We start from the raw sequence: 13333 nt of genomic DNA, 5'->3' as shown, positions 1-13333 counted from the left end.
AACCCTTGAGTACTTCTTATAAGGTTATGGAATTTTGTACCTGTTAGTTTACGAATTCCGTGAACTAAATTTAAATAATGTTCCCCCAATTTGTCTTCAATCGCTTTTGTGTTTCAATAGCCCCAATACCAACATGAACTTCTTGCATTCAGGCGAATAACTCGTTCATCTTATTGTTAATATGAGTTGAAAATCAAATCTATGGGCAAGAAAATGGAAGAAGGAAGGCCACTCACATGTGGTACATCACAAAACCTGCGTTATGGACAGAAATATTATTTCAAATGCCTAAAACACAAGCAATGATATTGTAAAGTGTAAGTATATCGGCCTCAACGGTAAACGTTCTCAAAATGTGTTGTAGGACCAACTGACTGCTATCCTTAATCTAACAGCGGGGCCTCATAAACTATCAGATGGACAAGACACAGTCATTGCACTCATCACTTGAACAGTGCAGATACACAGTCACATGAGGAAGACACACCATCGCTTTCAACATCAGCGGCAGAAGATGGTTTGTTTGAAGCCGCTTCCTCATAATGAATGGGACATGAAATGCATACATAAGATATGCAAAACTAGTTCTATAGTTTAACGCTGGAGGCTCAAGAACTCGAACAAAGCACTAAAATACATTATTCGCACTTCAATTTCGAAATGTTAGTTTACTCCTTACGTATTCAAATGGTCTCCTGTAGAGTTAAAAATAGATGTAATTTTGTATTTCAGGGTGATTTAAGTAAATAATTTTAACATAACCTTAATATTTGTTCTTGATATTCATTTTGTTGCAGTTGTTTTGCATAAACTCATTCAAGATCTTAAACATGTCTACTTCTTCAAACTTGTAAATTCTTTCTTCTTAATAGCCCCTTTAAAATATCTCATGTACTTCATTTTCTGCTCATGTACTTGCTACTTCCATTTGTGCAATGCTTTCTCTCAGTTACTTTAACATCTCATCATTGTTACTACATCGTCGGGAGAAGCTACAATATAATAAGTGCTAATAGCATATTCTAATTAGGGCGTTACTGCATACAGGTCGAATCGTTGGAGATTAGAAAAGACAGTGCTTGAAGTCCGAGACCGTTTCTGAGTGTTGCACCTCCTTAACGTGCTAAAATGGAATCGGTTCTAATGTCGGTTCGCTCACCTCTTACGTATTCACATAGTCTGTTATAATGTTGGAACCAATTTTCTTTTTGTACCCACGGTTTATTTAAGTGTATTTTAAACAAATAAATTTAAGATAACCTTACATTTTGTCAATGACAAATTTTACGTCAACAATTTTATGACAATTCCCTAGAATCTTGCGTCTCGTTCTAACCCATTGATTTATGGACTATGTCTGTCTCTCTTGCATTGCGCACTGAAAACTAACAGCGGTACCTTATAAAACAGACAATTTGATCTAGTGACCTTAACGGACAAAAATAAAAGCGGCCAGAAAACGATCATTTTTCGTCCGCATTTGAGAACTGAAAAGTACAGTTTTTAATTAAGGTCGCCTAAAAAAAATCATTTATTAAACAAACAAAAATTCAAATTTTTGTCTCCTATAGATAGAATAAGGTCTCATTTTCAAGCGCCACTGCTCCTCTCATATAAATATTTAAGGATTCTAAAACATTTTAATCTAGACAAAAAGGGTGGCAAAATTTGACAAAATTAATAATAAAAAAGAATTATTTATTTTGGGTTGAGGTAACTTTATTAAAAAACAACAATATTATATTATCATTATTCTATAGCAACAAAAATAAATAAATACACTGCCTTACAAAACTATTGTAAAATTTAAAAAATTAATTTTTTCAAATAAATTTTAATTTTTTTTTAACAAATTATGATCAAAACTACCATAAAATCTACACTTGTAAAAATTGTAAAAAACAAAACTGAATCACTTTTCCTTCCACTGCGAGTTATTCAATTGGCTTTAACAGCTTCTAAACAAAATGCTACATCTAGCATTTATCCTTGCATATAGAAAATTAAATTTCGAACTTTCTCATTTGGAAATTTTTGCCACATTTGCGTTAAATCAATTAATAGGTCAGGAAGGATCGTAGAATGCTGCTGAATCACTAATTTATTCAGTCTTGTTAAGTTTGTGTGAATCAACAATATCTTTTTATTGCTATTTTTTAAAAGTTTTATAAAAATTTATAAATTTATAAATTTTAGAGATTATCTACAAGAGGTAGGTATAGTTGACTTACGAGGCTTGCTTATGACATATTGGATAAAATGTATTAAAAAAGTATACAAAGCAACATAAAATTCGGCAACATTATTAATAGAATAAATATTATATCATTTTGCAATTTTGCAGACAAAATAGTTCCACCTATATACCATATATTTTAACGGATTTTTAAAGTAAATTAATTTTGTATATTTGTGACGAATACGAGTTTTAATTTTTATTAAATATTTATTTTTATGATGTAATTTGTTAGTCAAGTATGATTTTAAATTATTATAAATTATGTGCAGCAAATAATAATTATCCAAAATATTATAAATTTAGTTCTGATTGCATCAGAATTTCTAGTAATTTTAGCAGCAGTATTATTGCTTTGTTTAAAATATTGATAGTCAAAATATGAATTGTATTTTTAAAATAAATAAATAAATAGCTAACCAATGGGAAATTAGTTTGTTCACAGCCACCCTGATGAGAATAAGGCATTTCTAGATACCCTGCACAAAAGTCTTTGTCGCACTGTGTTTATACTGCGCTTCTCACTCTAACGCACTATCTATTTGTTATCAGATCCATGGTTTGTAATTTAGGGTTCTACGACGACCAATGAGAGTCAGCGGAGAAATTGAAGTAGCCAATAGCGTAACAAAGTTAGACAGAAACCTAAAAACTCCACCATTTAACATTTGACAGATGCAGAGTTAAGAAGAGAATGCGCAGACGCATAGTACTGAATTTTTAAATTCGTTGTCTTTTGGAATATTTTTCATTATATTTTAAGCTTATATGCTTTTTAGAAAGACAATGTAATAAAGGTTTAACAGCCATAGGTCCAAGTTTCTTAAATATTTCAAATAAAAGCACAATTTGCTAGCAAAAAGATGCTTGCAGCAGTGTATTTGGAATTCTCTGGAAATAATTGCGTTTCTTGCGAATTTTTCAGGAACTTTCTTCGATTTTTTACCGTCACAGTTCGGCACACGTTTTGGTAGCGTCCGGTCGCAGCTGCCATTATTCCAAGACTCTCGCCAAAAAACGCCTATCGTCTGGTAATGTCAAACGCAGTATGGCGACTGTGTCGTTAAAACCGCGCTCGTTTGTGACGCTGCAACAAGTTTTAGAGCTGTTTGTAGTCGTTTTAGTCGTTTGAGAAGCTCTAATGTTGATATAAATCCTCTTTAATTAATTATTTTGCCGTGTACAACATAATAAACAATAAAACGCGGCGGTTCTCGTGTGTTTAGTGTCGGAAAACCACATGTTGACAACATTGCCGGTAAAGGTAAGAAGTTTTATTGTCATTAATTTAGCGGTGTTTGGTGCAGACAAGATGAAAGGACTTTGTGTTTTCAAAATCTCGCCAAATCCGGCGTTTTTATCAATTTTAAATGTCTGAAATCTTGAAAAAAAGGGAAGTTACTGAAATGTTAACCGTTTTTAGGACAGCCGGTAAATCAAATCTTAAATAAACATGCGTGTGATGTAATAAAACGGAAAATGAAACCTACAACACTTTAGATGAGAAAGTTCCCCTAAAAGGGAAATTGAAAGGTCTGAAACTTTGCTAAAACTTTCCCCCACAATTGTAAGATGGCGATGCGGTCGCTGCAAATGCCACGTGAATGATTCTGATTGGCCTAACTGGTTGCTAGGAGCATTGAGTTGTTATGGTAACTTAAAGTTATCAATAATACCCTAGTGTACATTGGGTTGTGGAAAAATAAAATGTTCAAAAAGCATAAAAAGGTAAAAATTTAATATTACCTAATAAGTATTTTAATCATACCTATTCCGAGGGCTAACTATCCCTCGATATTTCATTATTTATGGTGTTTTAATATAATTTAAAAAAAATGCATATTAATAGTTGACAAAGTGCGATTGTTTCGTCATCTCTAATTCTTTTTATTTTTACTAATTTTATTCGCTGCCCTTATATGGTGTGACAAAAAATTTCAACATATTTTATTTGTATTCTCAAATCATACATGTTATACGAATTATTATTTACATGCAGGTGTCCGGAAAGTGGCGCACAACAAAAAAAGAAAAAAAATCACACTCTGTTTTCGTTTCATCAAAGAAACCAATAATCGCCACAAAAGATTGCAACTATCATTTTCATTCGGCTGAAAAAAATGCCATTAGATATATTTGTGGTTTTTTAATAAAAAAATGTTTAATAATGCCAATGTCTATCAAATTTTGGACGAAACAACAATTTATGCGCACTTTAGAGCCTATAAAACCAAAAATATGGAAGGCTTTGGAAAATATACATGCCCAACAATAATTTTTTCTTATACATACACTACCGCTCAAAAGTATTTGCCCACTTAAAAATATTATTAATTTTTTTGCGATTTCGCGGTTATTTCTGCTGATTCTGTGGTAAGCGATAATCATTGCACGCGTTTCCACACCTAATTTAACTTTCTTCACCATTTCTGTAGAAAACTGTCACTAATTTTTTGAGAAAAACTTGAAGAACAAGAAACTTCCCCAACCACAAATTAAAGAAGTTTTGTTGTCAAACACCTTAATGATATTAAAAAAACGGTAAGCGTCAGTCAACACTTCTGGTTTTTGCCTTTATAGGCTGATGGTCTGTGAAAATATATGAAACGACTTTTTCAAAATTTCTAAAAGTACTTTAAAAAATAAAAAAAGTGATATTTTCTAAAACATCAAAAAAAGAAAAAAATTGCTGTTAGCATCAATAAAGTATACAGTATGTCCCCGGATTGAGTTTCCAAGAGGAAAAAAAACACGTTATTTTTCATTTTACAAAAAATGACAAAGGAATAATATTTTTTGCTTCATTTAAAATAAATAAATCTTTAATTAAAACTTTAATATTATCAAGCGGTGTTCTTAAAATCGAAGAAAACAAAAAATAACGAAGAACTTTTTTATTTTTAATTTTGCAAAAAATGTCAAAGGAATGAAATTTGTTCCTTAACTCAAACCAATTTCCACTATTTGATTGCCTATTACCTTTTTTAGCACTTAGTTCAATTCGAACTCGTAATTATTTAAGACTGTTTCGAATTTTCTCAATTATTGTTAAGGATGCAATTGCATTTTTTTAATACTTACACATTATTGGGAAAATTTTCCTTTAATTTTTAACGCACTATTTGATATTGCAACTCCACAGCTAGCTATTATTTAAACACGATTACAAAATTTAATAAATAAAAACTAGCCTGTCTTGATTGTTTTGGCACTCGCTTGTTTCAAAGAACATGTATCTTTTTTTTAAGTCGCATTTTTTGTCTATTGGTTAATTAAGACAGTCGGGGTAATAAGCGCATGATCTGTCTATTTGTTAATTAAGACAGTCGGGATAATAAGCGCATGATCTGTTTATTTGTTAATTAAGACAGTCGGGGTAATAAGCGCATGATCTGTTTATTTGTTAATTAAAACAGTCGGCGGAATAAGTACATGATCCGTCTAATTGTTAATTAAAACAGTCGGGGTAATAAGCGCATGATCTGTCTATTTGTTAATTAAGACAGTCGGGGTAATAAGCCCATGATCTGTTTACTTGTTAATTAAGACAGTCGGGGGAATAAATACATGATCCGTCTATTTGTTAATTAAGACAGTCGGGGAAATAAATACATGATCTGTCAATTTGTTAATTAAGACAGTCGGGGTAAAAAGCGCGTGATCTGTTTATTTGTTAAGGATGCAATTGCATTTTTTTTCCATTTTTTTAATACTTACACATTATTGGGTAAATTTTTCTTTAATTTTTAACGCACTATTTGATATTGCAAATCCACAGCCAGCTATTATTTAAACACGATTACAAAATTTAATAAATAAAAATAATAAAAAATTTAATTTTAAGAGTACAAACTAATAATTTTGAAACTTTAATTGCAGATTTATCTGTTTTGAAATAAGCAAAAAATGTTATTCCTTTGTCATTTTTTTGTAAAATGAAAAATAAACTTTTTTTCTCTCTTTTGAACTCAATTCGGGGACATACTGTATAAACATGAAAACAAAAAACGCCAAACAAAAACGGAAGAAAAAAATTATTTTGGAGTTACTTAAAAAAATGTTGGTGGGCAAATACTTTTGAGCGGGAGTATATGTCAACTTGAAGACATTTTTTTTTAATAATTTTGAAAATATTGGAATTCAGAAAAATACGCTTAAAAAATTTGTTGCTATGTACAAAGAAGTTATTTTACTTCATTAATGTGAAAATTTTTCACATGAATATTTGTTAGCGTTATATAGCAGAATGTGGCTATTTTACACATTAACATTTCAAATTTTAAATATACCAATTTAAAAGGTGAAAAAATTAATAGAAAAAATTATATTCCAGCATTAATAAATGGGTACAGTTAACATAAGCGATATTTTTGTATGTTTGTATATAACATGTATGTGTTTTAAGTATCACAATTTGTATAAAGTTCATGTTTTGTATTTGAAATCAGTTGTAAATCCAAGCCTAAGAATTGATTTAACACAAATTGAAGCCACAGGATATCAATATTCTACATACAATATCAATATTCTTACGTACATCAGTTCTAGGCACCATCATCAGCTATAAAGAATAAACAAACTGAACTGAATTTTGAGTTCTTGCTTTGTTAATTCAGGAAAATCATTAATTGGTCTGAAGTTATTATCGCAAAAGAAACTTTTCTTCTTGTCCAACGATTAGTTTCCACTTCTGAGGCTAAAGTTATTATCTTGATGTTTTTTTGAATTCATGGTAGCAATATTTTTTTCTGAAAGATCAAGATCAGAATCAAATCATGTACCAAATTCATAGTGCAAAAACAAGCGATTCGATAAAAAACACTAGTTTTTGGAAGCAATTTATTGTGCAGTTCTGTTGTCTAGAGTTGTTCTGATTCTTCTCTTCAGGGTTTAATCATGCTGAAAAAAATTAGTGTTGTCACTTGTGACAATAACATTTTTTTATTTTTTTTTTATTTAGCGCTTGGAACACTCGATAACTCTCACGTAGTCCTCATACAATTCATCCAATAAAAAATTCAAAAATTTAAAAATTTCAAAAAAAAAGAAGAAACTAATTAACATACTAACGAACCGTTTAATAAAAAGAAAAAAAAGGACCAGAAAGATGACGAATTAATCGCAAAAAAAATATACTAGATCTTGAAAAAAAATTAAACTTAAGCAACTAGAAATATTAAAGTAACAGTTTGGTCATAACGAAAGATTTTTGAAATAGATTTAGGGATTCAAAAAAACATTTGAAAAAGTTAAGGTTCATTAAGTTCTATACCCTGAACATCATCAGGTTCATTTTGGTATACTGCGATGTTGTGCAAGATAGCTGTGGCAATTATTATGCATAAAGTGGTTTCAAGTTTTGTTCGCAAACCTAAGGTCAAGCAAGCAAAGCGTCTTTTCCAAACATCAATACAATTTCGCGTTTGGATATGAGCTGTGTTGTAATTGTGTTCCTCTGGCGTAGTTAGGTTTACCACAGGAGTCTGCAAAAATTCTGTGGACGCATAGGCGCTATCACCTAATAAGAAACCAGGTATGAATTCTCTGTTTTCACTTCTGGCACATAAAAGTGATGTATTCCACATTGGCCATCTGGCATCAATGTACAGTACAGTAGAGTCTCGCTAATCCGGCACAATGTAAACTTGGGAGTGCCGGATTAGTGGAAATGCCGGATTAGTGAACGTTGGTCGTAAATAAACAAAATAGGAACAAAAACAAATTTATTAAAAATGTAAAAACAAAGAAACGCACTTCTTCTTTTGTATATTGTTTAACAATTCTTGTTTAAAAGCTTTTTCACGAAGATTTCTTAGAATCATAATTTCCTGAGCAGACACACTTTTCTTCAGCCCAAATTATACATTTACTCAAGGATAACAAAGTTTCTGCAGGAATAAATAGGCGAATTATTTTAGTGCCGGATTACTGGACGTACTGGACTGATGAAGTGCCCGGATTAGCGAGTGTCGAGGTGCATGGTTTTAGTGGCGGATTATCGAGACTCTACTGTATTAGCAAATTTGCATCACACACCGCCTGGACATTAACAGAAAAATAAGTTTTTCTGTTGCGAAATAATTTTGCATTATTTCCTCCCACAGAAATTATGGGCACATGACTCACATCAATGACATTAGGAAATCTTCTTATTAAATAAAAACCAGTTTTTACTCCTGTCTGCTCATTATATTGGGAATCTTTACAAACTGAGGTCGTAAGGCACCTATCTTATCAGATTTTTTTTACGGTTCTACTTACAGTACTCATTGTACACCATAATCATCTTCCACCAATATTTGAAATGTACCTGAAAATATTTTATTGCAACTTTTTTCATTTTTTATTTGACTCATACCTGTAACATAGAATCGAAATGCTATTAAAAACTGGTCTGCAACTGATAATGATGGGTTCCTTATTCTAATGGGTGCTTTATCATCTTCTAGCAAATTGATAATCACCTGAACGGTATTTTTGCTCAAACGATATCTGTTCTTAAATTCTTCATAATACAGTCGAACTCGGCTATAGCGAACCACCAAGGGATCACATAATCGGTTTGTTATATACGAGAGTTCGCCATAGACAAATTGTCAATGGTTGTAAATAAAAACTTTATTTTAAACGCAGGAATGTAGTTTAATAAAAATAAATTATTACATATTATAAATTAAACAGTTTGAACAAAAAAATCAGTAATTTTTTTCTGGTTGGATCTATGTTGCAGCATTTCTTTGGTAATTCTAGTTTTTAATACTTCTGCAGCATTAAAAAGGCGTTCATCGTCATTGTGGGTTAACTGAACATAGCGTGAAACAACTTCCAATGCAGCAAGGGTTTCTTTCGTGGTTGGTAAAGAAGTTTCGTCGTTGTCCAAATCTTCTCTATATTCTCTGTCACTCTGTGTTTCCTCAACCTCTTCTATAACAGACCGCATAATTTCATTATCTGTAGGATATTCGGCAATTTCGAGATCTTCGTCAATACGATCGTAATCATTTAAGTCCATCTGGTTAAAGTCGACCAGTAAATTGTTTTCTGCCCATTGGGCTAGACCTACGTCGTCGTCGTCGATTTCTTCAGGTAATAAAATCCACTGAGCAAGGGGCATGTCGTCTTCCTCATTGAACCCTATGTCGACATTAAATCCTGCGTGCCGAAAGCAATTAGAAATTGTCTTCTCTGTAACACATTTCCAAGCTGCATTTAACATAAAAATTGCATCGAGTACCGAAATTTTAAATTCGACATTATTATCGTATGATTCAATGAGTTTTAGAAGTAACCGCCTTCGATAGTAAGATTTTAAACATTTAATTACACCTTGATCCATGGGCTGCAAGATGGAAGTAACATTTGGCGGCAGGAAAATCAATTCAATCCATTTTAAATGAACCAGTTTAGGATGAGCAGGACAATTATCAATCACTAATAGGATTTTTCTATTTTCTCGCGAAAGCTCTTCATCCCACGTTGTTAAAAGTCGGACAAAAATGTCCGATTTCATCCACGCTTTTTTGTTTGATTCATAAGTAACTGGCAGAGTTTGAGATTTTTTGAAACACCTAGGTGATTTTGATTTACCTATGACCAGCAATTTCTTTTTTTCTGACCCATCCATATTTGCACAAATCCATGCTGTTAGCCGATCCTTTGAATGCTTTCCCCCGGTGCATTTTTCGCCCTTAAATTTGAGAGTTTTATCTGGTGTCATTTTACAGAACAGGCCCGTTTCATCCCCGTTAAAAATATCCTTGTCAGCATATCGTCTACGTATACCTACAGTTAAGATACACTGGTTGAAGTAAAAACCAAAAAAAATTCTAAGTTTATACATCACCTGGCCATACTGTTGTAAGCCAATTTGTGGTTAATTCTGGTGATACAGCTCCAGCTTCACCATGGATTTTCCCGCTGTTTATGTTGTGCCTTTTTTTGAAACGATCGACCCAGCCTCTTGAGCAATTAAAATCTTCTGTCCCGCCTATTTTGATTTCCGCTCGATTAGCAAATTGGTCGGCTTTTATTTGTAAAATTGGTCCCATAATAGGAACATTTTGACTCCGTTTCAGTGTAAACCATTTCAATAAAGCTTGATCAACATCAGTTCTCTTTGGTTGGCGCATTTTTTTCCTAGAAGGATTTGTGCAAGTTTCTGCACCCAAGTATTTACCTCTCTTGGCCCAAATTGTAGAGACCGTGGACTTGGATAACTTATAGTCACGACAAATTTGTGCGTTTGCACATCCATCTTCTAATTTTCTTATTATTTCCAACTTCGTGGATAATGTTATAGATTTTCTTGTAGGAGCACTTGCCATTCTGTAGAAGAACAGCGCACAACACGTCACAAAGTAAATCCCCGCGTTGTATGTAAAGGTTATGTTCTTTAATGTACGATCGGGAATGTTCGATCGTAAAGTTACTTACTCGTCAGTTCGCTATAGCCGAGGTAATTTGCCTCATCGGATGAAATATTGCGATCTTTATATCCGTGTGTTCGTTATAACCGGGTTCGTTATATCCAAACAAAATTACATGTGTTTAATAAGAAATTTTGGCGGGAATTTTTAATTCGTTCGTTACAACCGAGAGTTCGTTATATACCGTGTTTGTTATAGCCGAGTTCGACTGTATTTTTCAAAGGGATCAATCTGTGGTTGTGTTCGTATAACAATGTTTATTCACATAATACATTAAACTTTAGGATAACTTAAATGATTAAAAATCGCGACGACAAGCTGTGTCGTTGTTCTCGCGTAGCTCTCTCGCGTCTCTCCAGGTGGCGTTCTCTCTCGCGGTGTTGCCAGCATGCTAGCGAGGTTGCCACAGAACTCCCCTTCGAGTGGTTAACGGAATTTCGAGTTGAATCGTACTGTACGTCCGGAGCGAGTCGTAACCACGTCGTTGGTCTTGGGCTTCAGGATCTATTTTGGTGCGGAGTCTGATTCGTTCGTCGAAAAGGTTTCGAATGGCGGAGTGCGGCTTGCAGATCTTGGTATCGGTCGGTTTTCGACGAATGCTGGTTTTAGTCGATCGATGGATATCGTTTTATGGGTACCGCTGATGTTTACCACAATAGTCTTGTCGTAGGCCAGTCAACAAGAACATCGGGTATACGTGAAAAATAAAGAAAATTCCAAAAGTTTTGAAATTTTCGTCAAATGTGTATTAAGTAAGAAGAATGATAAATCTCAATTTGCAACTTCGTAGGAGGTCCGGAAGTTACTTAAAAAAATTGAAACGCGTTATTTTCTTTAACTATGCGAACAAAATTACAAAAGTCTTGCAAACTTAATACAATGAAAAACAGTATTCTTTGTATCTTGTATTAAATTTGCAGCTATTTTTGACATCCGGAACTTGATAATTTAGTAAAAATTAATGTTTCTATTAATAACTCAGAGAAAAAAATTGCAAAAGTTTTGCAAATTTGTTAAATTGTGCTTAAAGTGGCTTTGGATATTGACGTAAATTTGCAGCATTGCAGGATGTACGGAACATATTGCAATATATATATTATAATATATTTGACAATTCGATATTAACAATTTTCGATCGAAATAGCCGAACAAAATTCCAAAAGTTTTGCTAACAAGTTGCAAATGACGAGAATTCAATTACAAACACATTCTTAAATTTGCAGCTTCCTATGAGCTCCGGAACATTGTTATATCACAATAAACATTGAATTTTTGACGAATTTAAAAGCGATGTCGCTCGTTACGAGAGTGCAACAAGGAAAACTATATTTTGTCTACTACGCTAAACTTGGATAACGAAGAATGATTCTGATAAAATGCTCCACTGCTAAAACACTTTTTTTGTGCTCTCACGTTACCTTATGGAAATTAAGAGTGTTTGAGTTTGCTGTTTAATGTTTTTCTTTGTAGAATTTGGAAAGGATTATTTAATAGTTTCTTAAATTTGTTAAAATACAGTAATATTATTATAGCGCAGAAAAAACAAATTTTAATTTTTTTTATTCTGAAAGCTCTGTGATAATGAAATAATGTACGTTAACTTTTTTGTTTTATTCTTAAATTTACCAAATTAAAAAAATGAGATAGTAGTGAAAAATTCCTTTAATATCACAACATAACTAGAAAGATGTTTTTTTGTTTGTGTAAATTTTGCGACATTTTTGATGCACTTTAACACCACGTAATGTCTTTAATACGGATGCCTTTCCGTCTTTTCTTAATTCACTACACTCCACCAAGGACCTTAAACCTTTTTGTTTTACGTAATCATATTGATAATTTAAAGTTTTTCCGCACACAAAACAGTTAATTTCCCAGTCACTCATGAGGAGGTTCAAGTAATTAATGACATTATCGGTTTCTGAGACCCTACAATTGATGACTTTCGCGTTTTTTCTCTTTATCAATTGTTAAAAAGTAAAGCGAGAGCAAAAAAAATGGTTTGTAAGCATTTTATCTGAACCATTGGTTGTTATCAAACTTTAGCTTATTCAGAAATACAAAAGAACAAAACCACCCATTATTGGGCGAAAGAAACGAAAAATTGAAATAGGTAATTTATGTTACTGAGGTGAGTAAATATGTATTGTTGTCTTTGGTGCACTCTCGTAACGAGCGACATTGCTTTTAATTAAATTCGTCAAAAATTCAATGTTTATTGTGATATAACAATGTTCCGGAGCTCATAGGAAGATGCAAATTTAAGAATGTGTTTGTAATTGAATTCTCGTCATTTGCAACTTGTTAGCAAAACTTTTGGAATTTTGTTCGGCTATTTCGATCGAAAATTGTTAATATCGAATTGTCAAATAGAATTGCATTATGTTCCGTACATCCTGCAATGCTGCAAATTTACGTCAATATCCAAAGCCACTTTAAGCACAATTTAACAAATTTGCAAAACTTTTGCAATTTTTTTCTCTGAGTTATTAATAGAAACATTAATTTTTACTAAATCATCAAGTTCCGGATGTCAAAAATAGCTGCAAATTTAATACAAGATACAAACAATACTGTTTTTCATTGTATTAAGTTTGCAAGACTTTTGTAATTTTGTTCGCATAGTTAAAGAAAATAACGCGTTTCAATTTTTTTAAGTAACTTCCGGACC

The 13333-nt window shown here is 32.5% G+C and overlaps 1 protein-coding gene and 1 long non-coding RNA gene across 2 annotated transcripts in view; one reads left to right on the top strand and one right to left on the bottom strand.

Annotated features, from left to right (window-relative positions):
• Nucleotides 1–656: 656 nt before the first annotated feature.
• On the bottom strand, nt 657–1467 carry LOC148167676 (uncharacterized). Its single transcript, XR_015770715.1, has 5 exons — nt 1429–1467; nt 1391–1398; nt 1266–1331; nt 1046–1123; nt 657–992 (listed from the first exon to the last, which is right to left on the bottom strand). It is a non-coding gene; the product is annotated as an uncharacterized LOC148167676 (long non-coding RNA).
• A 1970-nt stretch (nt 1468–3437) lies between these two features.
• The window catches only part of LOC148167675 (BTB/POZ domain-containing protein 9-like), a 52156-nt gene continuing 42260 nt past the window's right edge, over nt 3438–13333 (top strand). Inside the window, exon 1 of the mRNA XM_088045509.1 lies at nt 3438–3500. Within this exon, the coding sequence (XP_087901635.1) occupies nt 3477–3500 (24 nt within the window). The 5' untranslated portion in view covers nt 3438–3476. The remainder of the gene's footprint in view (nt 3501–13333) is intronic.

Source organism: Gnatocerus cornutus, chromosome 9 (genome assembly GCF_029298725.1).
Source record: "Gnatocerus cornutus isolate USDA-ARS CGAHR chromosome 9, icGnaCorn1.1, whole genome shotgun sequence".
NCBI classification, from domain to species: Eukaryota; Metazoa; Arthropoda; class Insecta; order Coleoptera; family Tenebrionidae; genus Gnatocerus; species Gnatocerus cornutus.
Note: the sequence above shows the minus strand (reverse complement) of the source record. Positions and strands in the feature narration are given on the sequence as shown.